Below are 27872 nucleotides of genomic sequence, written 5' to 3' on the forward strand. Positions count from 1 at the left end.
ATACTTAATCTACCATTCAACAAGTAATTTAAAGGAATGACTACTCATGATTTAAGTTTGGTATATGCTGTCCTTTCAGAGTTGAGCATATTGTCTCTAAATTGCAATTCAAAAATACTACAATGTACAAACCTCAAAGGGATCTCAAAGGAAATCAAGTTATTCATTCCTTTAAAGAGGTAAATTTAAATGTTTAGAATTGTTTACACTAATACATTTTATGTAGGTGAATATTTGCAGATCTCCTTTGATTTAGAAATTAAACTTTTATTTAAAAATATACAATTCAAAATATCCAAAACGAGTGAGATTTAAAATTGACCAATTTTTAATTTCTCTAGAAAGCATCATGCTGTTCCGTCTATTAGATAGCTTTAAAAACTTGAATAAAATTATTTTTTTTTATTTTTGAAGTTCTTTCCGAAATATTCTTTATTCAAAAAGAAAATTGGTCTAAGAATCTATGCGAGATTTGACGAGAAGCAAAACAAATAATATGCCAAAGAAGCAAATTAAATAAATAATATTTCTATGTATCTATTGAAAAATTTTAAAAATCCCTTAACTATATAGAAACCTTATCTTGCAGTACTGGAGTGTTAAAGGGATATTAATTTATGAATTGATTCTGGTAGATTATAGAGCGAATTTACGAGTAAATAATTTGTTAAAATTTATGTTCATAAGTATTAATAGACCTTCGATATCAAAGAGGATTCCAGATCCACATATCAAAATATAAAAAAGATCATTGCGGGGCATGATATCTTTACAAAAAATATAGTCCAAAGAGTCAAAAATTATAAAATTAAAAAAGAATAAAATCAAAAAAAAAATTAAAACAAATTTTTAAATATTATATCTTAAGGTATAAACCCGGCTGAAGGGCAGACACCCCCCCCCCCCCCAACGTTTATGCATTTTCTATTGAAAATTTCTGGCTATGCCTATGAATTAGTTAAAATAGGTGTTCAAATCTAAATCCGTCAGCTGGATGGAAAGAGTATCATAATAAAAATATTAAAAACTTAACTATAATTAAAATAGTCAATTAAAATAGCGCTATACACTAAGTCTCTGAGAAGATACTTTCCTCTAAGGTAACAATTGATAAACGATTCCCTCAGAAAATAAGGAATGAAATGACGTGAAAGAAAAGAGGAAAATATGGATTTTTTTAATCATGCCTCTCCTTTATCCATAATTTAAGTAGGGGAGACTGAGTTAGTCGAACCAATTTTTTATATTATTGGATACCTAAAACTATACTCTATAAAGGTGCCTTATAAAAAATCTAAAGAATATAATCATTTTTTTTTAAATTTTATTTTTTGTAAAAGTAAAAATTTTGTTCAACAAGCCCCAATAGCGGGGTAAGGCAAATCACTTCAAGGAGCTTCCTAAACCATTGGTTTTTTAGGCCATAATAAATTGAAATGCATTTTTATTTATTAATAATGATATGTATAGAATAATTTTATTGTCTTATTCTTCAAAATATCATAATACTTATAAATTGAAGTTAATTATATATAAAAATTGTAACTTAATTTTGGCTAATTTAATAAACATTTTGGACATAAAAAAATATGAATTTTAAGGAAAGATTAAGATTTTTTAGCATATCATAAATACCAATCATAAACAGCCATGAAATCGCCCTTTCAATATTTTAAAATTAAAATTCCGTCATGTAAAAATCTTTTGAAAATTTCATCAAATTGGTAATTAATTATTTCAAAATATTTTTTTGTCCATAGATGTATACTAATGAAAACTATATTAGGATAAAATTTTAACCTTCTGGTGTATTTTATTTTAAAATTAGATTAAGTAGTTTGTCAAGCCCTGGGGTTTACCTAACCCCAGTCTCCCCTATATACAATCACCCTATTTTCAAGAAAAATAATCATTCTTAGCTGTTGAAAGATTAATCTTTTTCTGTTCTTTTAAATTCCCCTCTCACTGGTTCTCTAATAATACATTTAATTTAGCTTGCCTAAAAATTACATAGTTCATTTGAGTTTAAAATTTGGAAGGTTAAGGTCGGTTAGCTAAGAAGTTTTGACAGATTTTTTTAACATTAATAATTATGTGTGCATATATATATGTCAACAATTAATGGTAAATTAAGGAACATTGAGAATGAACTATCGAAATGATATCAAGAGATTAAACATATCTACATTAATATTATATTTGTAACTCTAATATATAAAAACATTTAGTCCAAAAAATAAATAAAAAATTAATTGTTTATTATTTGTATTAATTGATTTTTAGTTGATTGAAAACTAAAAACAACACTTCAAATAATTTAGATTTTTATTTCAATTAATTCAAAAATTCTTAAAGTTTAAAACTTTTCAAATTTAAAAAAAAATATAAAAGGTTTAATATTTATTTTTGTTAATATTTTAGAGTCTTGAATAATTTTGATTTCCAAATAAATTACTTATAAATCGGACCCCAAATATCACTATAAAGAATATTTATGGAATTGTTCTTGACCATCGTAATATCACTACAGGTATGGTTGGTGTATTCTCAACCAAATCTTCAGCCCCTACCAATTTCACCCTTCTTTTCACCGCCTTTTGGCCAGATTCCTTTGGTAAATCCCTTCCTATCTATAGGGTTTTCCGAAAACCTTAATCCTCTGATAGGACACCCTGACTCTCTGTCTATAGGGCCGCCATTTTACGGTAATAAATATTTATACAATTTTTTATTAGTAATATATATTCCAGACAGTGGCGTAGCTACGGGGGTGGTTTTCAGGTTTGGACCCCTCCCAGAGCAAAATATTTTTTTTAGATTATACGTTCAAATGACTTAAAAGTGACTTTATATCAAATAAATACCATTAATATTTATATTTTTCTGGTTTTGATGTTTGTGGAAGGATATTATTTTACTATTGAAATTTTTCTGGATAGTATTATTATAAAGTCATTGAGAATAATCCACTAAATTATAATAACATATTATTGATGCATTTAAAAAAATATATTTATTATATATTACCGAAGATATGGTTATGATTTGTAAGATAAACCCGGCCGAAGGCCGGGCAAAAGGGCCAAAGGCCCGTATTAGGAGGTTTGGAAAGCGAATCCCCCCAGGCTTTTATATGTATGGACCCCCTCTAAGGAAAATTCCTAGCTACGTCACTGATTCCAGAGAAAAATCTATTAAGTATAAGTATGGATAATTTTTTTTTCAGTTTTCACGGGAATAATATATTTCCAAAATTGTCTATTCCAATTTATAATCATGTTATATTAAATTTAGATTATGAATATTTGAAACATAATTTTCTTTAATTATAATTAATTATTTATTGTTCTTTGAAACTGTATATAGTCTTTATATTATTGTGAATCGAAATTTTTTAAAAAGCATTAGGATATCAGCGTAAGCCTTGTATTTAGGACAAAAGATAAATTTAAGACAATCAATCCTAATATAAAATAATTACTCCTATCGGAAAAAATCTTTTGGACTTAATAAGAACAAGGGGATCTTTTTAAACTCTCTAAAATCAATGAAGATCGAAAAAGGACAATAAAATTCATTATTTATAATAAGATTTTAAATTATCCATATAAAATTAATTTTTTGATAAAAGTTTTTTTTTATTGAAGTCTTCGACAATTTTATCGATCAAGACAAATGTTCGGATATCGATCAAGGCTGTGCTTGCTTATCCGAATACCGCACATTCGATGGCACTTGCAACAATGTCAAACATTCCAAATTTGGGTCGACATTTCAACCTTTACTCAGAATCCTGTCCCCAAATTATGGAGATGGTTAGATTTCTTAATAAAAATATAACAGTTTTGGGGTTTTGATCTACTAGAGAATCTTTTCTTTCTAAGGACCCATAGACTCCATTTTAAGTCGATATTCATCCTTGCTCTGTATAGGTCATATGCAAAGCTCAGACTAATAAATGTTAGATGCCATAATATAAATGGATCGTTATTATACCACTTTAATTATGAAGTATCAACCTTAAAAAAAATGTAGCGCTTCTATATTTTTAAGTAAATATCAAGTTTACTATCAAATTTTTTTAAAAAAAATTTAAAATGTAATTTTGATTTATTTTAATCTTTAATTCAAAAAATACTTTTGGGCAAAGCTAAATCTATCGTTGTTAGGATCGTCAATGTTTGTTAGGTTTGAGTTTTTTTTTCATCTTTGAGTTTGTGTGGCTCGCTTCTGAGCCAGAATTAATAATAGATCAGAGGCGACCTCGTGATTTTATCATATAATATATTTTAATAAAAATAGATTTTATCGCTTTTTTAAAAATAATTGATCGTTGTTTACAAAATTAGGTTGTTGTTTATAAAATTGCTGTGTGCTAACTTGGTAGTGTTCAACATTAACATCATTTGCATATTTTTCTTAAACATGTAATCCCACTTCAAAGATAGGGGCCATTTGAAATCAAAATATTATTTTGCACAATAGAAATAAAAAATAATTTTATCATTTAATATTTACATTAATTTGTTTTTTTAAAATCCTTTTAAAATAAATATATTTTAAAATATTTTATATTCATTATCATTGTGTTTATTGATTTCGAAAAAAGTAAAAACCACACGACAAATTTTTTCCCAAAATTTTGATCAATGTAAATTTAATTTCAATTAGGACTTTAATCTTACATAAAATATCTAAGATATTCATAATAGACCTGTACGCCGACAACTATAGGCGGTGGTGTTTCTTTTTTAAGACGATCGGATTCGGATGGCTGCGGCAATGATTTAGACTTCGCCACAAAAATCGGAGGTGGCGCTGTAGCGTCAAATATTTTTCTAACTTAAATTTTATTAAAATTATAAATTCATTGGAAACACTTTTAAAATAAAACTTATGCTTCATTATGTTTATAAATAATTTAACTATTTTAATAAGTATTAATTATCATATATTATAAATATTATTTTATTTAGATTTATAGGACATATGATAATCTTTTCAGAGTAAGACCAGCTATGGAAAATACACGCTCGTTAGGTGTGCTCCTAGCTGGAACGCAAGCTAATATTGAAAGTTAAAATCCAATGCTCTTACCAAAAATCGAATACATCTTTTATCTCTAAAGGCGAAAATGATGAATAACACCCTTTTTCTAGACTAGTTAAATAATTTTAACTTTCCAGATTATTGTTATGATTAGATGAATGTTTGGTAATCAATGATTTAAGATAATCGAATTCTGAAGCAACGTCCGTCGTTTCATATTCGGTTAATTCATCTATGTAAGACAACAGAGAGGTAGCATGTTGACATAATTGCACGTAGTGATATTTATTTCCTTTAAATATTCATTTACTATAGATTGAAAAAGAGGATGCAAAAGTGCTCCTAACACCTATGTAAAAAAAAATAAAACAGAAAAATAATATAAAAAAATGAATTGTAGGTTAATGGGAATCTATGATCAAATTTAGTAAGCATATTTTGTTTCAGGGATGCTATAGGAGGACTATCATATACTTTTACGATTAAATGATTTTTAATTCCACTACGAAATATTAAATATAAATTTATAGTAAATCCTTTTTGGGCGGATAAAAATTCAACAGTTTTTAAGGTTTTAAGAAAATTTAAAAGTTCTTACCACAAGCCCCAATCAGAGTTAAATAATTTGAGATCCTGGTTCTTCACTCTATTTAATAGAATATTTATAGGATTTTTGTTATTGCCACTCACACTTTCCAGCGTCTCATATGATTTTTGATTTGCACTATCATCATCAAACCCAAAATGATTTTCATAAAAAGGATCATTATCACACAAATCTAAAATATCCGATGTAAATGATAATTCAAAACATTTCCCATTTTCGATATTGTTTATATTTTCAAAATCCGCTGTTTTGAATTAAGACAACTATAATTTCCCTCACTTTTTTAATGAGATTTTCTATTTTATTTACTTTTTTATTCCATCGACTGTCTTTAGATTATGTAATCCATGCCCCAAGTAATATTCTCCTAGACTAACACTGGTCCTGCATCCGTAACCATTTGAATTTTCTTGGACCCTAACTCAAATTTATTTTCATTTTTTTCTATCTCGGAAAGAATTCAGCGGTATGTTTTTTAGTGACATGATGTGTCGCCAATGTATAAAATACAATATTAAAATTAATCTATTTCGTGAAATGTAAAGGTAATATTTTGCCGTCTATTCGGTCCACATAAGTTATAGCACATAATTTTGGACTTATATTAATTTGCTGACATATGTATGCTTTCATTGATAAATACATATCATCTAATCCACTCCGGATACGTGTTGTTCTATGTGGTAAATCTTTTGTATCTAAAATAATGCCATATTTCTACATAATAAAAAGTTAAAACATAATTCCTTACCAGAATCTATTTTTTTTATCTTTTATTGGGTCAGTTGTATCTTTTACAATGGGTTTGAAAAATAATTTTAAATTTTGTAAGTAATTGTTTTATTTTATTTGATGTGCTGATATTTTTTGAAAAAGATTTGATTGGATAACTAATTAAAAAATTAAAAAATATTTTAAAAATAATCAAAAAATTTACTATGAAAATGAATAATTATTTTCATCATTACAAAAGACGTTATCTGAAGCAACATTGGTTCTCTTATTATTTGTATCAGTTTTTAATATTGAATCAAAATGTTTCCATACAAGAGAAGGTTTGGCTTGCAAGGATATACTGTATTTTGTTACAGGTATTGCAATGTTGCATTTATTATAATTGTTTTAGTCCTGCTATGTATATATGTTTTAATGGCAATAAAATAAAAACCATTAATTAAAATTTCCTTTTATGATAAAAAATAAATTTTATATGATGAGTTGTAGATTGAATTAAGAAAATATTGTAGATATCATTAAGAAAATATTACATTACTCCTTATATAATAATTAATGGTCTTATACAAAAGATTTGAAACATCAAAATTAAAAGTAAAATATATAATATTTCAATACCTTTTCTATAAATTACTAGCCTAATAAAAACATATCATCTTGTTACAAATCAAATGTTTTTATAGCAAATAATATTTATTAATTTTAAAAAATAAAATCGTATTTTTTAATAATTTTAAAAAACTCAATTAATATTGGCAGACGTGTACGCAGGAATTCGCTTTGAGGGGGGTGGGGGGGGGATAATTAAATATTTTTATAATTATTATTCTAGGAGTGTAAGAATATCTTAAGTTTTATTAATTTTTTAAGTTGCTATAAAATTTACAATTTCTAGTATACAAATTCAAATAATATTACAAAATATTAAATGTATTCATGGGCGTAGCCAGGATTTTCCTAGGGGAAGGGTAATTTTCTGAAGGCTTCACTCCCCAGTCTTACTTTTTTGTGGGCCACCCGCTTGCTCCGCTTTCGGCCTGGTTTCCTTTATATATATTTAGAAAATATTTTTATAGGATAGGAAGTTAATTTAATTTAAAAAAACTTATCCTTATTTAAAATGTAAGAAATTAGTTATACAAAAATAAGCTGTCTGGAACACTATATGAAAAATTAAATTATATATAGTATATTATTTGATAATTTTAAGCGCACATTAATAGTAGGAGAGACTGGGGCTTGGCAAACTACTTAGTCTCGTTTTAAAATTAATTAGACTAGAAGGTTTATGCAAACAAAAAATATTTTGAAATGATTAATTATTAAATTTTAATTTTTATTAAAATTCTTTATTAAATTAACCAAAATCAAGTTTCAATTTTATATATAAATTGCTTCAATTTAAAAATATTATGATAATAAAATTATTCTATACGTATCATTAAAAAATACATTTCAATTTAATAGTTTAAAAAATAAATGGTTTAGAAAACCCCTTGATGCCTAACTTCGCTGTTGAGGCTTGCTGAGCAAAATTTTCACCTTTACAAAAAATAAATTTCAAAAATATGATTATATTCTATAATATCTAAAAAAAACAGTAGTAATAGATGCTTTTGTAAAAATCGGTTCGACTAGCCCAATCTCCCCTAATTATATAAAATTGTAATTTATTCTTAAGCCTTGCCTTTGACTAATATTTCATTTCTTAAATAATCGTTAATCACTTTTTTATATATAAATGCTTTTTCCAAAAAATATAAGTGCTATTGTGATTGGATACCTGCAGAGGTACTATTTGAACAGCCTGGCCTGGATTTAAAAAAAATATATTATTATTTTAATTGTTTAGCTAATAATATATATCTAAAATATTTGATCTTAAAATTAAGGCCCTGTCCGGGTATTTAAAAAATTTTTTTTTAGGCCCGGATAGGTTATATTTAAAAAAATTAAAATACAGCTCTACTCGTGTATCCAGGCCGGGCCTAAAAGTCCTCTGATTATAATATTACCTTACATGACACGAGATTTTGATTAAAACAAACTTTAGTATTAATAATGATACCGTTATGGGCAATCTGATAGCGAATAACCAACATAAATCATTACTTATTTAATACTAAATTAGTAATTGTCTATTTTATATTGCCTATTTTATATTGCCTATTTTATATTGCCTATTTTATAATGCCTATTCTGTTTAATTATGCCGTAGTCTTTTGAGTCAAGTGGAAATTGAATATATAAAAATTTATGCCATTACATTTTACCAAAGCTTATAAATAAGCCTTATAACTTCTTAAATAAAAAGGCAAATCCAGTTTCCGGAGAAGCCAATCGGGGTCTCCATTGCCTAATGCCAGAAAAATAAGTCTTCTTATTCATGGACTGCCTGATATGTTAAATGAATTTCTGAGTATAATTGCCATGCAATGGGGTCAAATGGTTGATCATGAAATGAATTTCGTCCCGGCTACTAAAAGTTTTAATATCTTTTTATTTGTTTTGACTATATTTTTGTGGGGGTTTCCTCTATATATAATAATTGTATATTATGAACGATTAAATATCCAGTTTTATAAATATTTACATTTTCCCCTCTTATCTTTCATGAATAACGATCAATATATCACTTTGGCTACTTGAACAAATATAAATAAAAAAAATTCTTATTTTTTTAAAAAATCTCATTTTTTACTAATCTAAATTTTTTTTGATTTTACTTCAATTATCTTAATTTTTGGACTTTTGTAACTAAACATGATATTTTCCAAATTTTTAAAAGTAGTTCTTAATTTCATATAATAAATATTTACTTTATACCTTGTAGGCTTAATTTAATAAGCTTAGTTTATCTCAGGGACCTGCGGAGGTACCATTTGCACGGCTAGGTTTGGCCCTGATTTTTAAAACAAAATTTTTTTTTGGTCCGACCCGGATTTTCAAAAAAAATTTTTTTTGGGTTGACCTGGCCCGTGTTTTATATTTTTAGGCCTGGCCCGGATTTTTTAAAATATATTGTATTTATTTTTAATTTTTATTGATAATAATAATGGCGATTTAAAATAATGGGCCCGTCCCGGGTATATTTTAAAAACCGGGCCTGCAGGTCACTGGTTTATCTTAGGCAAGAATTTGCATACTTTGTCTTATTCTTGTTATAGTTCATGATATACTACTCTGCCTCAACAAAAGCCACCACTTTTGATTTCTGATAATACATCATTTTTCGAAATTAAAAAAATTCATTAGGTACTAAAATTATTTAAGTGAACTTTTATGAAACAGCATTAAACCACGGAAAATGACGTAAAAAGCAGGAAATATATGCAATTTTATAAACAACGTAAAATATAAGCAAAATAAACTAAGCAAAATTACAAAAAATAACGCAAAATAAAAAAAACATGTAAAATTATGGAAATTATGTAAAAGTCTCAAAATTATGCAAAACGTAGAAAAACACACAAAAAAAGGTGAAAATGACGCAAAAAATATGTAAAATTTTATAAAAGAGGCAAAATAACAGAAAATAAATAAAAACACATAAAAGCAAGCAAAATGGCAATAATTTCAGAAAAGCACCCAAAATGTTTAAAAAGTAAAATGTAAAATTAAGTGCAAAACACGCAAAATGACGTAAAATTTTAGGTAGCACGCGAAATGACGCTAAAAATAGGAAATTTTTTCGATTATTTTTAATCTTATTTAAATTTTTCAGTACTTTATTTTTAATTTTTTTATTTTCATTCAATTTTTTTATGTATTATTATTTGTCATTTTGCTTAGTTTAGTAATTATTTTTACATACTTATGCGTACTGCATTTTTAAGAAATTTTGCGCCATTTTGTGCTGTTTATTAATGCCCTTAGGAAATTAGTGGTACAATCGTTTATATAACTAACTTAAAAACATATATTTTTCTTTCGCCAAATTAGAATTATCAGGAATTTAAAAACAACCACCACATACATTAGGTCATATCTTTTTAAAACGCGTATATGTCTTCAGGGAATAGTATATTTAACCAGGATTTGATTCCATTTATCGAAATTTTAATTTAATTGTTTAATTGTCCAATCAAGTTTCTTCTTTTTTTCAATCAAGGCTTTTTTTGACCTATTAAAAAAAATGTTGTTGACCAAATAATTATTAAAATTTTTTGCCTTATAAAATAGATAACCCAATTTATGAATTCTACTATTATAAGGGGATTTTGAGAAAACATGGAGAGTCGAATTACACTCATTTGAGATTCCCCAAAAATTCTATATCTTGTTTAACTATTATTTCTAGAACCAATTGATATTCCCCGAAACTTCTAAGTCTTTTTTAACTATTATTTTAACTAGAACCCATTGATATTTTTTAAGAGTTTTTTTTCGATTTTCTTCGTAAGACTTTATAAAAATGTGTAGCTGTGCATTTGAACTTCTAATCTTAAAATCTAACCAATATATTTTTAGGTCGACAGCGGTTTTATTTGTTATTTCCCTTTTTTCTATTTATTGATTCATTTTATAAGGCTATCCACTAGTCATTAGAAACCAGAAGAATGAACAACTTAGGAGAAAGTAAATTTTTTTTATTATTTAAGCAATTAGCAATTTAGATCTGTTAGAATTACTTTTATCCATTTCGATTTAATATGTTCGTTTTTCAACTCCTCAGTCTCAATTTTATATCTTGCCATAATTCCGAAATGACTGCATGAGAAGAAATGTAAGTTTTTTATATAGTAAAAGTCTCTATAACATCTCATAGAAGATACTTTAGTCTTCACATAATTTCTAAGTGTTGTTAAAGAGTGCCGCTACATTATAACTCGGGAGCTGGAACTAGCTCCTTTTTGGGATATAAGGGGAGGGGGAAGCGGCGCTCCTCCGCTTCTTAATTTTATTGTAAAAAATAAAATAATCTTAATTTATTTATTTGTTGAATACCATAAAGATAATATGTATTAATTAAAATTTATAAAAATATTTAATTATATAAAATGTTGTCCTGAGTTTTTATTTACATATTTTTTTATTCAAGGCATATTTTAACTCTTATAAAATATAAAGACCATGGAATGCGATATGTTAATTAACAGATACAGTAGTTATTAAAATATATTAAAATAAATTTTCATTTCCATCGTATAAGAAATATTTCTCTCCTCTAAAAGAGGTGACATGTTTAAGAGTAAAAGTTTTGAAATGGATAAAGATTTTCAACAGATGATATCCTGAACCTGATTACAGAGCAGAAAGTTAAGATTTTCTACCAACAAAACATTCACGCTGTGCCTGCCACAATATCAATTTGCTACAGCTAATGCAGAGAAAGCTTTAGAAATTAGAATATTTAAAATTATAACCCAAAAGCTCACTTCAAAAGTGTCAGTCTTTATATAATAAATAAAATATGTTCACAAATCTGGTTGGTAATATAATAAAAAAAATTAGGAAAATATTTGATGTATCCAAAAGCTACAAGATGGAATTCATATTATGATTCGTGGTATTGTTAGATAAAATATTAAGCAAAAATTCCAAGATCTTGATAGATAACATTATTATATGATATATGCTTTAACTCTCTGGAACGTAATTTATTAAAGAATATAACCAAGTAAATATTAATATAATCGTTATTTTTCCAAAATGATTAAATTAATGGAGATTTGTCAAAACCTTGAAGATCCTTGAAGGTGAGCTTCATATGAATATGGTGTTTTTAACTGCAACTATTTCTTGGCTTACTTCAATATTAAATTATTTCGCAGATTTAGAATTTTGCTAATTTCTTGTAGAGTCCCTTATATGCGGCATTGCAAAATGTATATAATTTTATAAAAATAAATGATATATTTTTAACTTTATAGCAGATTTTGAATTGTTTAAATTTATGATAATATCATTGATGCTATTAAATAAATTAATTGATTTCATAAGAAAAGAAATTCCTAAAACACAAAAATATTTATAATTACAACGACCCTCCAATATTTAGAAAACTTTTGGATTCAATCAAATTGATTTATAAGGAAGATAATATTTTAAATTAATTTTTTTTTTTAAATAAAAAATACCTCAATAAATATATTTAATATATAAATGATTTAAATAATATTTATCAAAATACAATAACACCCATCTTCCATCTACTGCTACTGTTGAACGCTTTTTGTATCGCTAAACAAGCTTTAGGCGAGAGGCGTGATTGTTTGTCAGGTTCAAATGTATAAAATTTACTACTCTTAAAAACAAATATAAAATTATAATTTTTTTTAATGCTAATTAAAATATATAAATAAAAAATGATTTTTTTGTGTGATTTATATTTAAAAAATTAAAATCAAGGGAGAGGCTAAGAAGCGGCTCTTTTTTTCTAAAAGGAATCGGGAGCGTGCTCCTTTTAAAAACTCAATAGCGGAAACGGGAGCTAGCTACTTTTGAAATTGTAGGAGAAGGAGCTAGATCCTATTAAAAAGGAGCGTAAACAACTGTAATTTTTTAGGTGGTTATTTTTTTTATTGAGATCAGTGGCGTAGCTAGGAATTTTCCTTAGAGGGGGTCCATACATATATAAGACTGGGGGCTTCGCCCCCCAGACCCCCTTTAACGGGCCTTCGGCCTATAGCTCCGGCCTTCGGCCGGGTTTATCTTAAAAATCATAACAATATCTTCGATATTATATAATAAATATAGTTAATGCATCAATAATATATTATTATAATTTCGTAGATTATCTCAAATTATCATTCCACGAACATCAAAAATATAAATATTCATGGTATTTATTTGATATAAAGTAACTTTTAAGTCTTTTGAACGTATAATCTAAAAAAATATTTGCTCTGGGAGGGGTCCAAACCTGAAAACCACCCCCGTAGCTACGCCACTGATTGAGACAGATAGTACATCTTAGGCATAGCAAAGGGGGTGCTTTAAGATCCCCTCCCCTCTCACCCCGGTAAATTTTTAAGTTTTCTTTAATATATTTTAAGTCAATATAAATTATTCCCTTTCAAGAATTCTTTAACTTTAAACACTAATAATGAATTAATAGCAAAATTAAAGAATATTTGGATTGATTAGTTTTATATTAAAGTAGCTTGGATTGATTGGTTTTACGTTTTAACGGAATTCCGCTAGCCTGGGATTAAGTATGCGTTGCAATTCTATGGTTAGAGAGAATAATAACGAAATTAAATATAAACATACCTAATGTCATATTTATTTTAATTATTTCCGACACAATCGGTACATTTGAATTTAGAGCCCATCCGCCGCCAAAAATTGTCAATTTTTTCTCTCAGTAAGATTTTTTTTCCTCCGGCAACGAATATTAATTATGATATGTGTTCAAACTGCTTATCATGTTATTCTCTTGCATTTTTTTATAATTAATATATTTTATTTATAATATGTGTTAATCTAATATAGTATAATTTTTAATTATATATTAATTGAAAATGATGATTTCATAGAGAAAAGTATGGATTTTCATCCTTAAAAATAAAAATTTATCAAAATGTAATTTAGATTTAAAAATTCTTACATGTCTTCAAAACTTAAATTTAAAATAAGAATTATTTTAATCATATTACTTAATTATATAACATAAAAATATTAACTCAATTAAGAACCCGATGGGAGCAGATTGGCATGCTGCGGTGCAGATTCATCCAACACTCAATGCGCTCATATTGACGTTAAAGGAGATCCTTTCTATGGAGAGTTTGAAGTGGTCTGCATAGGATTTACTCGAAGCGAAATTTCGAATATTTCTTCAAGTTGCATCCTCATTATTTTATAAAATTTCTGATCCTAATCCTAATAAAATTTATGAATTTAGTATAAGATGTGGAACGATTTATATTTAAATTGGAAGGGTAATTCATTCAATTATCAACTCTTTGTCAGACTTGGTTAGCTAGAAGCATGGTTAGCAAGTCGGTTAATTGACGAGTCAATTAACCCTAATATATTTGACTGGTCAAATATTATCAAATAATTTTTGTGTATAGTGTTTGACAAAAACTTCATATTAGCCTAATTAATATGATCCCTAATTCTAGAAAGTATTAATAAAAGAATACTAATATTTCTAGTAGTTCAAATCTGATGAAAAACTAAATCAAAATAAAAACCAATTACTCAACTTACCAGAAAATATTTTTATAATTTCCAACATCTGATATTTCGATTTTTGTTGCAATATCAAACTTGGCCAATCTATAATAAAAAAGAAAACAATCTATTATTAAATGTTTTTTAAATAAGATAGTACCAATATTGCCAAAACTGCCTACTCAAGCAATTCGTTTCACATCAGTGAAAATCCTAATATTCATAGATTTAAAAGAATAGATTCAATTTATAACTTCTTTTTTTTAAAAATTGGTAATCTCTTTATTTAAAATATCGAATAAGAATAAAAAAATCTGTTTAAAAAAAATGGTCTAATTGATAAAAAATCAAACATAATAATATCTTATTATAAATGAATAAAATTGACCAACTTATTTTTAGTTTTTTTCTACTTTATTCTTTATTTTATTAAAAAGAGCCATTGTTATATTTGAACAAATCATTTTGCATTTTTTGCCATAAAACTCGTGGTTCATTAGTAAATGTCTTGATTTTGAGCATAAAAGTTTTATAAAATTAGTATATTAAGGGAGAAAAATGTCCTTTTGTTGATCATATAAATAGAGTGAATATGTAGTTCGATAATTTCAAATAATCTTTTATTTTCATTGTTCCGACTGTTAGCAAAGGATTAAAATTTTTATCTGATGGGAAAAAGGGGACATAGGTGAAATTCCAAATAAGAGATTCCTCTAACTACTACGGGATTGTTGACAATCCCAGGGGCGGACTGGCGACGCTACAGCCTCGTGGGTATTTTTTATAGCAGCCTCATTTATATGGGGGCTTCGCCCCCATACCCCCATTTTGCGGGCCTTCTGCCCGCTTTTGCCCGGTCTTCGACCGGATTCCCTTAAATGGCTTCTTTGATTTAAATGATTATTACTTCTTATTTTTTGAAAATAAGTTGAAACGTTTTACATTTTTAGTAAAAAAAAGAATAGTATAAAATTCATTGAAAATATAATTTTATATTAGATTTACAACGATATTCCACATTAAAACCAAAACATACATCACATGTTAAATATAAAAAAAATGTATACTCAATATATTAAATCAATTAATTATAAATATAAAATCATTGCAGTTATACAATATTACAGAGAATAAAATTGCGGCACTTATAAAATCCGGCACCGATCATATTGTAAATAATATTTACGTTAATAAATCTTTCATTAACTCTGAACCTTTGGGCAAATATACAGGAATATCTTCTAGTTCAATCTACGCTAATAGTTCTCGTTCAACTGATATCATTAAAAACGCTTCTAATTTTTCTTGGTCAATATTAGCTCTCAGCTTATTTTTATAATTTTTAATTTACTAAATGCTTTCTCGCAATTAACCTGCGTAAACGATAAAGTTAAAATGTATTTATATGCCAAAAATTAGTGAATGCACTCGTGTGCATATTTCATACACGCATATTAAACACTTGTTACATTTATTATCACACTCTGAGTTATTATCATATTGTAATATTCCATCTTCTTCATTTGACTCCTCACTTGTACATACGATATCATCGTCCGTTTCATTTAATTCTGCTACTAAATCTTTGAATACACTGGCAAATGAACATAATTCGTTACGTAATTTAACATTCAATATATATGCCAATTGTGCCAGTTTTTCCAAGGCCTTTTCAGAAATACCTTTACTATTTATTTCATCAAAATATCTTGGAGGCAAATATTGCACATCCAAAATAAGCTCTCAATTCGCAGAAAGCCGTTCCGACAAGCTGTTTATAATTTGATCAATTATAGGACGAAATACTTCGAACTTATAAAGGTCAATCGATTCTTGTGGACGTTCATCTTGGCATTTATCACTATATATTCTCTTCGCACGTCCTATTCAATTTTTGGCAGAGCATTCTGTACCCTGATACTCTCTGGGAGCTTTAAATATGAAAGTGTTTCATTTAAATTAGAAGCCATTTCATTGCTTTATTTTGAATCGATGATACAGAAGACTTAGCATCTTCTATCATTTACCATGCTGACAAAGTACCTAATTTTTTAGTTTTATTTCAAAATTTTCCAAATATATTATAGCTGTACCAAGAGTCTTAAATTTACATAAATTATCAAGTTTTTGTCTCAAATGATTTATTATCTATTACAAATCGTAGTGCATTTATCGATATTGGGAGCAAGCTCTCTTTACCATATATCTATCTAAGGATTTTTTCACGTGTCCATCACCTTATCTATTTTTTACAGCCTTCTCAACTTATTTTGGCCAGATGAATTATTCTATTTTACCCAAGCATCCATCTTTTTATCTGATTCACCGACCTATATTTTATTTGATTTCAATTAATTAAGAACAAGAAATTTTGGCTATATTATTTCTACAATAAATCAATGTATAAAATAAATATAATAAATTAATCAAAACTTAGCTTTCACTCTACTCAAACGGAAGCATTTTCACTTCATTTGAAAAAAAAACAAAAGAACTTGGTAATGATGTGTAGCGTCAAGCGACGTTATTGATATATTATGCATTAAAATGTAGTAAACGACATGACAATTCTCAAGGAATGTGATATTTAAATCATAGAGATATTATTAATAATAAATAAATGATAAGAGAAAATAATGTGAACATGTAATTTTTTTTTAATCGACCTCTATTTTGATATTTTCTTCTGATCGGCCTCAAAAATCGACATTTTCTCGCGGTCTCGTGGGCAAAATGCCCACCGGGCCCCTGGACAATCCATGTTTTAGAGAATCTTATGTTGATATATTGGTAGGTTCAAAAATGTGTAGGATGTTTTTTAGGCTCCGATATATTATTAGATTAATTGTTGAGATATGACGTTAGTGTTCACATTGATTACATATAGACAGTAAAGTCCACGCATCCCTTAGAAGTGACCAAAGTGTTGCAATCAATATAATTATATGCTTGGACAATCTCACATCGTATTCATAAACCTACTGCTACTCTCAATTGTTCATCTGATAAGAGATTACTAATGTTTTGACTGGGAAGGGCATCCAACTATTTGTGACCTCCTAGTCTATCGTCGGTATCCAATCTAAAACAATTAGTGAGACCACTCTTAGATAATGCTTTCGGATATATTTTAAAATTTGCAAATAAGTTTTAAAAGCATTAATAGTTGAGTAAACAGTTTGTGATATGTACCCCGAGAAATAAATGATATGATGAATTTTGGATAAAAAAAATTAAAGTTTGTTTTTAAATATACCTAATCTGCTAGCTATGTCATTGTTATTAATAAGGAATGACTTTAACCGATGTAAAAAATAATGATACATTTTTTAACTGAATACAATCGTGATGTGCTCTAATATTATCTGTAGTAGAAGTAGAAACGATTAAAAAACATATTCCAAATAAGTTGTAACTTTTTTTCAAAAAGAAATTAGTGGACTAATATTCATAAAATTGATATAAAATTTGACTATGGGAAAATTAGTTAGAACTTATATTTTAATTTATTCTAAATACGAACCAAAACATTATATAATAATATTGATACATTATAATAAAAATTTTGTACTTCTCTTGTCGATTTAAGGGGACGGCATAGCCTGCACTGCCGTACTTGCAAAGGAAGTATCCCTAGAAACTATCATTGCAATACATTATTCAACATACCCTTTTAGAACCTCTTGATCTTTTCAGATCTGGTAGAAAAGATGGCATACCCAAATTTCTTGGAAATGGGGCAATTATTAATTTGGGACTATTTCTGTATTATCCCTTAGTCCCCACCAATCCAAACTTAAAGATCTTGATCTTTTTTAAAAAAATTATAATTTTTTTTTCTTGAATATATATTATTCCTTCTTTTCTTATTTTATTTCTAACTTTTTGCGATTTCTTTACTATATTTGTATCTTTTCTCAATTCATTTTTCTTACTATATCTTTTTCCAATTTATTTTTCTTCTCATTTTTGATAATTCTTTTGTCTTTTTAAAAATAATTTATAAATTTCCCCTTATTTTTCTTCACCCCTCTGCTCCATTTTTTTAAACAATTCTTTACTCTTTTTTCATGATACATAACAATATTTTGACTTTTTATGATTTTTTCTCCTTATATTTTAATATTTTACTTACATTTCTAACCTTTTCAATCTCTTTAAGTAATTTTTAATCTATATTTTTTTAATCTTTTCTCATTTTTGGTAATTCTTTTTAGGAATTTTATTTAATTTTCACTAAATTTAGAATTTTTTACATATCAAATTATTTAATTACAATTACGATATATATGTAATAGTCAGAAACCAAAATTTATATTATTCATTAATAATTTTCCTTCTTCTATATTTTGGAATATAGGTCACCATATTTCTAAAATAATATATTTTCAGATATTCTTCTCTCTCCATGCTCTATAAAACGAATTAATTTTTTCTCGTTTATGGGATTTTGACTTCTGACAAAATCCTTCCATTTAAAAAACACATTTTCAATGGGATTAAGATAAGGAATGTAAGGTGGTAAATATTTCAGTGTATGCCTTCTTCTTTCTATCGATTCCCTAATTGAATATGACGAAATTGAACATTATCCATCACATAAATCATATTCATCATGTTACCTTCTTCAAAATGATTTAATATTTCATTTACTGCATTTGTGAGGGCATTATAGTATAATTCATTGTCTTTATCCCTTAAACATTTTTAATAGCCTTTTTATTTATTTGTGAATATCCATCGCTTCATTTATATTGAAACCCGCTCTCATAGATAAATATAAATATTTCTTTCATATAGGCTACATCTATAAACCAATTCGAGTATTCTTTGCGAATCATGATATTTGATTCGGTATTTTCTCTAACTGAACGTAGTGATACTCTTTTAAAGCTATCAGTATTTTTTGATATTTCCACATCATATCTTTCTTTAATCATTTAACATTTAGTTCCTTGCATGCACGTGATCCTCTTTTGGGCACATTTTTGAGATGGGGGTATTTAATATTTGTTACTGTCTTATAGCTTACCATAAAAAATGATGCTATATTTTTGATACTAAACGTCAATTATTAGAGCTTTTGTTTCACTGTTAATGTTTTTCCCCTTGTTTTTGCCATATCTTCATAATTTTATTTTTAAAACAAAAATATATTTCTTTTTTAAATATATATTCAACAAATGGAAGGAATGACAAAAAAACTAAAACCTTTAGATTATAACATTTAACTCATTTTACGTTTATTTATTCATAAATCAAAGAATATAGTTTTAATAATAATTACAAAAAAATTATTTACTTGCTCAAAAATATTGAATGCTTCTTGCATAAAAATAAGAATTTAAAAATGATTATATTTTATTACATATCGTTTGGTACTACAGTTCAAACTTATTTAATTTTAAAAAGGTACATTATAACCAGGGGCGGACTGGCGACGCTACAGCCTCGTGGGCATTTTTTATAGCGGCCTCATTTATATGGGGGCTTCGCCCCATACCCCCATTTTGCGGGCCTTCGACCCGCTTCTGCCCGGTCTTCGACCGGGTATCCTTAAATGGCTTCTTATTTTTTGAAAATAAGTTCAAACGTTTTTTTTAGTAAAAATGTATTCGATAGTCATATATTTTATTTAAAAAAAATGCACATCTAAAATCATATTCATTACCTATATAAAATAATATTCATCGAAAATATATATTTTATATTAGATTTACAACGATATTGCACTATAAAATTAAATCATACATCACATGTTTAATATATAAAAAATGGATACTCAATATATTAAATCAATTAATTATAAATATAAAATTATTGCAGTTATAAAATATTACAGATAATAAAATTGCTGCACTTTTATAAAATCAGGCACCGATCATATTGTAAATAATATTAATAAGATTCTAATAAAAGAATAAAGAAAATATTTAATTTTACGTTAATAAATCTCTCATTAACTTTGAACCTTTGCGCAAATATACAGGAATATCTTCTAGTTCAATCTATGCTAATAGTTCTCGTTCAACTTACATCATTAAAAACGCCTCTAATTTTTATTGGCTAATATTAGCTCTCAGCTTATTTTTATAATTTTTAATTTACTAAATGCTCTCGCAATTAACCTGCGTAAATGATAAAGTTAAAATGTATTCATTAGCCAAAAATAAATTAGTGTCACTTGTATGAATATTGTATTTTTTAAGAATTTCATATACGCATATTAAACACTTGGTACATTTATTATCACACTCTGATTTATTATCATATTGTAATATTCCATCTTCTTCATTTGACTCCTCACTTGTACACGCGATATTATCGTCCGTTTCTTTTAATTCTGCTACCAAATCTTTGAATACACTGGCAATTGAACATAATTCGTTATGAAATTTAACACTCAATATATATGCCAATTGTGCCAGTTTCCAAGGCCTTTTCAGAAATACCTCTACTATTTATTTCATCAAAATGTCTTGAATACAAATATTGCACATTCAAGATAAGCTCTCAATTCGCAGAAAGTAGTTCCGGATAGGACGAAATAGTTCGAACCTATAAAGGTCAATCGATTCTTGAGGACATTCATCTTGGCATTTGTCACTATATATTCTCTTCGCTCGTCTTATTCGATCTTTTTACAGAGCATTTTGTAGTCAGATACTCTTCGGGAGCTATAAATATGAAAATGTTTTATTTAAATTAGCAGCCATTTTATTGCTTTATTTTGAATCGATGATACAGAAGATTTAGCATCTTCTTTCATTTTACATGCGAACAAAGTACCTAATTTTTTAGTTTGAAGATATGGCAGTGGCCCCATTATTTTAAAAATTTCCAAATATATTATAGCTGTACTTCATAAATTTACATAAATTATCTAGTTTTTGTCTCGAATTATTTATTATCTATTATAAATTGAAGTGCCTTTATCGTTATTGGGAGCAAGCTCTCTTTACCATATATCCATCTAAGGGCTTTTTCACGTGCCCACCACCTTATCTCACCTATTTTTAGCAGCCTTCTCAACTTATTTTGGCCAGATGAATTATTCTGTTTTACCCAAGCATCCATCCTTTTATCTGATTCACCGACCTGGATTTTATTTGATTTCAATGAATTAAAAACAAGAAATGTTAGCTATATTATTTCTACAATTAATCAATGTATAAAATATAATATAATAAATTAATCAAAACTTAGCTTTCACTCTACTCAAACAGAAGCGTTTTCACTTCATTTGAAAAAAACAAAGATAAGAACGTGGTAATGATGTGTAGCGACAAGCGACGTTATTGATATATTATGCATAAAAATATGGTAAACGACATGACAATTTTCAAGGAATGTGATATTCATATCATAGAGATATCATTAAAAATAAATAAATGATAAGAGAAAATAATGTGAAAATAATAATTTTTTTCTAATCGGCCTCTATTTTGATATTTTCCTCTGATCGGCCTCAAAAATCGACATTTTCTCGCGGCCTCGTGGGCAAAATGCCCACCGGGTTTTATGGCCAGTCTGCCCTTGATATAACCAAACTATTAATTTAATTTAGCAATTCTAATTAAATAATTTGACATGCAAAAAATTCTAATGAAAAAAAAATTGTTTAAGTGAAAATTAAATATAATTCCTAAAAAAATGAAAAAAAAAATTAGAAAAGATCAAAAAAATAAAGATTAAAAATGACTTAAAGAGATTGAAATGGTTAGAAAGGTATGTAAAAGATTATAAGGAGAAATAATCTTAAAAAGTAAATATTGTTATGAATGATGAAAAAAAAAAGTAAAGTTAAAAAAAAATAAGGGAAATTTATAAATTATTTTTAAAAAGACAAAAGATTTATCAAAAATGAGAAGAAAAATAAATTGAGAAAAGATGTAGTAAGAAAAATAAATTAAAGAAATCGCTAAAAGTTTGAAATAAATAAGAAGGAATAATAAAAATTTTAGAAAAATAGACAAGAAAAAAAAATTAAAAAATAACGATTTTCCTTTTTTGAATGGAAATTTTCCTATCCTTTTGGAAATTTTCCTTTGACACTTTTCCTTTCCTTATGACACTTTTCCTTTTTTGATTGGCACTTTTCCTTTTTTGATTGACACTTTTCCTTTTTTGTTTGACACTTTTCCTTTTTTTGATTGAACCTTTTCTATTTTTGTTTGACACTTTTCCTTTTAGGATTGGACATTTTCCTAAACCTTTGAGACTTTTCCTTATTTTGATTGACACTTTTCCTTTCTTGATCGAACCTTTTCCTTTTTTGATTGAACCTTTTCCTTTTTTGATTGAACCTTTTCCTTTTTTGATTGAACCTTTTCCTTTTATGATTGACCCTTTTCCTTTTTTGAATGGGAAATTCTGTATGAATAATTTTTAATTATACAAAAAAAGAGGAGAATTTAAATAGAGGGAAACATTTCGGTCTCACCCCCCCCCCTTTCCTCTGGTTATGCCACTGCGTCTAATATCACTAGATTGAAAGTAAATATTTTTTCTTCAATGGCTATACCAAAAAAAAATTATAATAAATATATTTTGCTCAGAGGCTAGAAAGTATAACATTTTAACTCGAATTAAGGATTTATACATAAATTTTTGAAATTTTAAACGTAAATTCTTCTTTTGTATTTTATTTAAAGTTAAATACAGACACAAGGTATACTGTTGAAAATATTAAAAAGATAAAAATATAAATTCAAAAAAGTTTTGTATCTTGTGTTGAAAAGTGAGTATTCGCACTATTACCAAACCTTGTATCAGAAAAATATAGGGTGGGTGTGCATGGATTGGTTTTTCACCCTCCCGCATGCCCATGCCCGCTTATTCTACGGGCGAGTATGGGAATGGGGCAGGGGGTGGGCGGAAGATTTTAAAAATTGAACGGGTGAGCAGGAGAGTTAAATATTTTTAAAACAATGAATCAGTGAATTTAAATATTTTTGGAGGCGAAATGAGCAGAACAGTTTCTTTTTATTAAAAATTATTTTTTTAATTTCATTATTTTATAAGTTTAAATACAATTAAATAAAAATAGAAAGCTAAACCAACTAATAAAATAATTTTAGAACATTGGGTGGGCAGGTTGAATAAAATTTTTAGATAAATTGGCCGTTGGATCAATTTCTCTTTAAAACAATGGGCAGGCGGACGTCTGGGTTAAAACAATCACTTTACATTTACATATTTTTTTATATAGCTGCAGATATTTAGTCTTCTTAATTCATTAACATATTCTGTAACTCTTTTTCGATAAATTAGGAAGCAGAGAGCAATTTAATAAAGTTACATCCTACATAGATGGTTCAGTGATATATGGATCCGACGAAGCAAAAGCAAAATCTCTTAGATCATTTAAGAATGGTTTTTTATTTTTGATTTCATCTTTTTTAAAAACTTTTCTTTATGGTTTGCTTCGTTCTATTGAAAAGACACGAGATTTTAATGAAAACCCTATTTTAGAGTCAAAAAGATCTTTAAAATATATTATACCCTCATTTTTACCTAATCTATTCTTCCAAATGTTTTATTTGCTATATATCATTTATCAAGATTATATTTTACTATAAATATATAAGGGATGTTACTAATGACCCAAAGTCCAGTTCCAGGAGGTAAATCCATGCTTTTACTAGTAAAAGACGCCAAGCTATGCGATGGACAAGAGAAAAATGGCACAGGAATTTGTACAGCCGCTGGTTTCCATCTATAAATATTTATTATATTAAGCAGCTTTTACCACGGCGGGGGTAAGACATAGTACAGTCTTTAAAATCTTAGAAGGGTTGGAGGTAGAGTTAATTTTTTACTAATCTCATCCGTGATTGGCTTCAAATGCCTATCGAAAGGGCCAAACTATTTAATCTATCAGAATTTTATTTTGATATTTTAATCCTATTTTTATCAATATGTGATGAAATGGGAATCATTAATACTAATTAGAGGGGTAAGGGTTAAAAAAAATTAGGACGGTGGTAATAGAGGGCAAGAGTCAGAGAAGTGATAAAATCATCAGTTACTTTTAAGGGAGTGTAGAAGCCACGGATTTAACTTTTCGATAAATGACAATTCTGTAAATTGACATGAATTTTATATCTGTGTTTGATGTTATAAATAAAATTAATTTAACTCATTTTCGAAATGTATAACTATTGATTTAAAATTAAAATAGCGTCAATGAAGCATGGTAGTAACAATCAATATCTATTTCATTCGTTCAATTTTTAAGATAAAATACTGAATATCTAAAATATATAATTAAATGCATTATTAAACCCTGGTCTAATGGGTAAGATGTAGGCTTGGAAACACGAGTATGAACAAGGACGCAGGTTCAATCCTGATAAGAACCATAAAAACTTTCAAGTTTTTCTTCGATGACTGATGTGTAAAGACATATGGTATGATGAATTTCGGAGCTTAGAGATGACAAACGGTCACCGACAGGCGCCGGGTGCTAAGGATACCTGTCCAATAAACAAAATGAAGGAAACAAACGGAAATATGAATATGAAAGCTAGGGCGTTCCTTCCAAGCGACGCGCAGGGTGTAGACCTCCATCCTGTGAAAAGTAAAGATAAGGTCAAAGCAAAGAAGACAAGATTAGCAAGTTTGAATATTGGGACGCTTAAAGGTAAGACGAGAGAATTGGCATCAATGTTGAACAAGAGAAAAGTTGATATAGCGTGCATACAAGAGACGAAATGGAAAGGACAGAAGACTTTAATGATTGGAGATGGGTATAAATTGTACTATAATGGACTTGTTAGCAATAGGAACGGTGTCGGCATCATCCTCAGTCAAGATCTAACCTCCTCAGTTGTAGAAGTCAACAGGATCTCTGATAGACTAATGAAGATAAAATGCATTGGTCAATCAATACTACACATCCTTTCATTATATGCTCCTCAAACGGGTTGCAAGGAAGAAGAGAAAGATGATTTTAGAGCTATCCTCGATGAAGCTGTAATGAAAATCCCTAAGGATGACCTAGTCATAATTGGTGGTGACTTAAATGCGCATGTGGGGAAAGCAAGATATAGCTACAAAAGGCATCATGATGGTTTTGGATATGGAGAAAGAAATGATGAAGGAGAGCATATACTGAAATTTGCGCAAGCCTTCGACCTTGCCTTAACCAACACCTACTATAGGAAAAAGGATAGTCATTTAATAACATACGAAAGTGGTACATGGAAAACACAGATAGATTACATACTAATCTCTCGCAGAAGATTAAAAGATGTAATAGACTGCAAAGTCATCCCAGGAGAAGATATCGCCGCACAACACAAGCAGTCATGGTTTACACATCTCAAATAAATCCACTCAAAACAAGATAAAACTGGAACCATGCATCAAATGGTAAAAACAATGACAGATCCCTTTGCAATCAATGCAAACATTGAAACAATAAATTCCTCACAAGTCAGTGAAAAAATGTGGACAGACCTTTCATCCAGATTAATAGACAATGCCAAATCGACACTAGGCTTGACAAGAGGAGGCAACAAATCATACAAAGAACTATGGTGGTGGAATGAAGAGATACAAACCACTATACAGGAGAAAAAAGCCCTTTATAAAATATGGTACAAATCCAAAAACGCAGATGACAAGACAAGATAAAAAATCCAAGAGATTAGCTACAACGGCGGTGGCTAGAGCCAAATCTATGGCATACGATGACATGTACGAAGATACAGATTAGCCAAACAGCGAGAAAAGAATTCTAGGGATATAAACGGAGCTCCGAAAGTAATCAAAAATAAAGATGGGAAATTGATAATAAAGGAAAAAGAAATAATGAGTAGATGGAGAGAATATTTTTAGGAGCTTCTCAACTTTAATACGCACATACTGCATCTAGACGAACACTCCCCTTGTCAAAACCTTGTACAACCTATAACACAACAAGAAATAATCACATGCCTCAAGCATATGAAAAACAACAAAGCTAGGGGTCCAGACGATATTCCAATAGAAAGCCTTAAAGCACTAGGAGATGATGGAATACATCTCCTCACAAATCTATATACTTGAAAATTAAGAGGTTCCCCAAAAATGGAGGCAGAGCTATCTAGTTCCTATCTTCAAAAATAAAGGGGATCCACATAATTGTCAAAATTACAGGGGCTTAAAACTATTGTCACACTGTCTAAAACTATACGAAAAAATAATAGAAAAAAGATTAAATAATCGAAATAGGAGAGACTCAGTTTGGCTTTATGCCTGGAAGATCAACAACCGATGCTATCCACACAGGGAAAAGAACAAAAAGCTACACATGGTCTTTCTCGATCTAGAAAAGGCCTTTGATAGAATCCTAAGAAAACTTATCTGGTGGGTGCTACGCCACAAAAATTTTCCCGAAAAATATATAAGAATAATACAGGATATGTATATGGGCCATACAACAATGGTCCGTAGCACAACAGGTACTTCAGCAGGCTTCACAATAGCCGAAAGAGTTTATCAAGGGTCGGCTCTCAGCCCACTTCTCTTCATTACAGTAATAGATGTATTAGCACAGTCTATACCTCAAACAGTCCCATGGAATATGATATTTGCAGATGATATTGTGACACTTGCCGAATCTAAGGATGAAATGAAAGAAAGATTAGTGAGTTGGATAAATATCCTAGAAACGCACGGATTAAAAGTAAATAGAGAAAAGACGGAGTATATGGTGATAAGAGGAGATGAAACAGAGAGTATTGATATAAATGAATGGCAGATATCGGCAATTGAAAGCTGCAAATATTTGGGCTCCACTATACAAACAAACGGAACAATAGAAAAAGAGATAAAGAGTAAGATTAATCAAGGGTGGCTAAAGTGGAGATCTTAATCTGGAGTGCTATTTGATAAAAGAATCCCACACAAATTAAAGGGAAAAATTTACAGTTTCATAATACAACCAACTATTCTATATAGTTCGGAAACATGGCCAACCATAGAATCAGACGAGAGAAGCCTACAAACCATGGAGATGAGAATGGCGAGGATGATTGCTGGGGTAAAAAGAGTGCGCAGTACAAGAATACTAAGTAGCTTAACGGTAGTGCCCATTAAGACTAAGTTAATGGCAGACTTAGGTGGTATGGGCACACAATGAGAAGGCCTATGAACTACATAGGAAATAAAGTTAAGAGTTTGGAAGTGATGGGCAAACGTAAAAGAGGAAGGCCAAAACTTCAATGGGGCCATAAAGTTAGAGCCAATATAAAGAAGTATAAATTAGATAAAAGAGATTGTATTAATAACATAAAGTGGAGAGAGATGTTGAAGGAGCTTACCACCAGAAAAGGTGAAAGCTAAAGAGAAAAAAAAAATTAAACCCCCA

The 27872-nt window shown here is 28.4% G+C and overlaps 1 protein-coding gene across 1 annotated transcript; it reads left to right on the forward strand.

Moving 5' to 3' along the window:
* Positions 1–122: 122 nt before the first annotated feature.
* Positions 123–26237, forward strand: LOC135926862 (chorion peroxidase-like). The gene is made up of 9 exons (XM_065462795.1): positions 123–179; positions 2531–2705; positions 3648–3815; positions 8706–8876; positions 14029–14178; positions 23789–23890; positions 24106–24225; positions 25733–25830; positions 26139–26237. The coding sequence occupies exons 1-9, from the start codon at positions 123–125 to the stop codon at positions 26235–26237; spliced, it is 1140 nt and encodes a 379-aa protein (XP_065318867.1).
* Positions 26238–27872: the final 1635 nt, after the last annotated feature.

The sequence above is a fragment of the Gordionus sp. m RMFG-2023 genome, chromosome 3 (genome assembly GCF_954871325.1).
Source record: "Gordionus sp. m RMFG-2023 chromosome 3, tfGorSpeb1-WG-v2, whole genome shotgun sequence".
In the NCBI taxonomy this organism is placed as follows: Eukaryota; Metazoa; Nematomorpha; class Gordioida; order Chordodea; family Parachordodidae; genus Gordionus; species Gordionus sp. m RMFG-2023.

Coding starts and splice junctions, on each gene's coding strand:
- LOC135926862 (XM_065462795.1), top strand. CDS start 123: ATGTACAAACCTCAAAGGGATCTCAAAGGAAATCAAGTTATTCATTCC. Junction 180..2,530: donor TTATTCATTCCTTTAAAGAG/GTAAATTTAAAT, acceptor ATATCACTACAG/GTATGGTTGGTGTATTCTCA. Junction 3,816..8,705: donor GTCCCCAAATTATGGAGATG/GTTAGATTTCTT, acceptor TTAAATAAAAAG/GCAAATCCAGTTTCCGGAGA.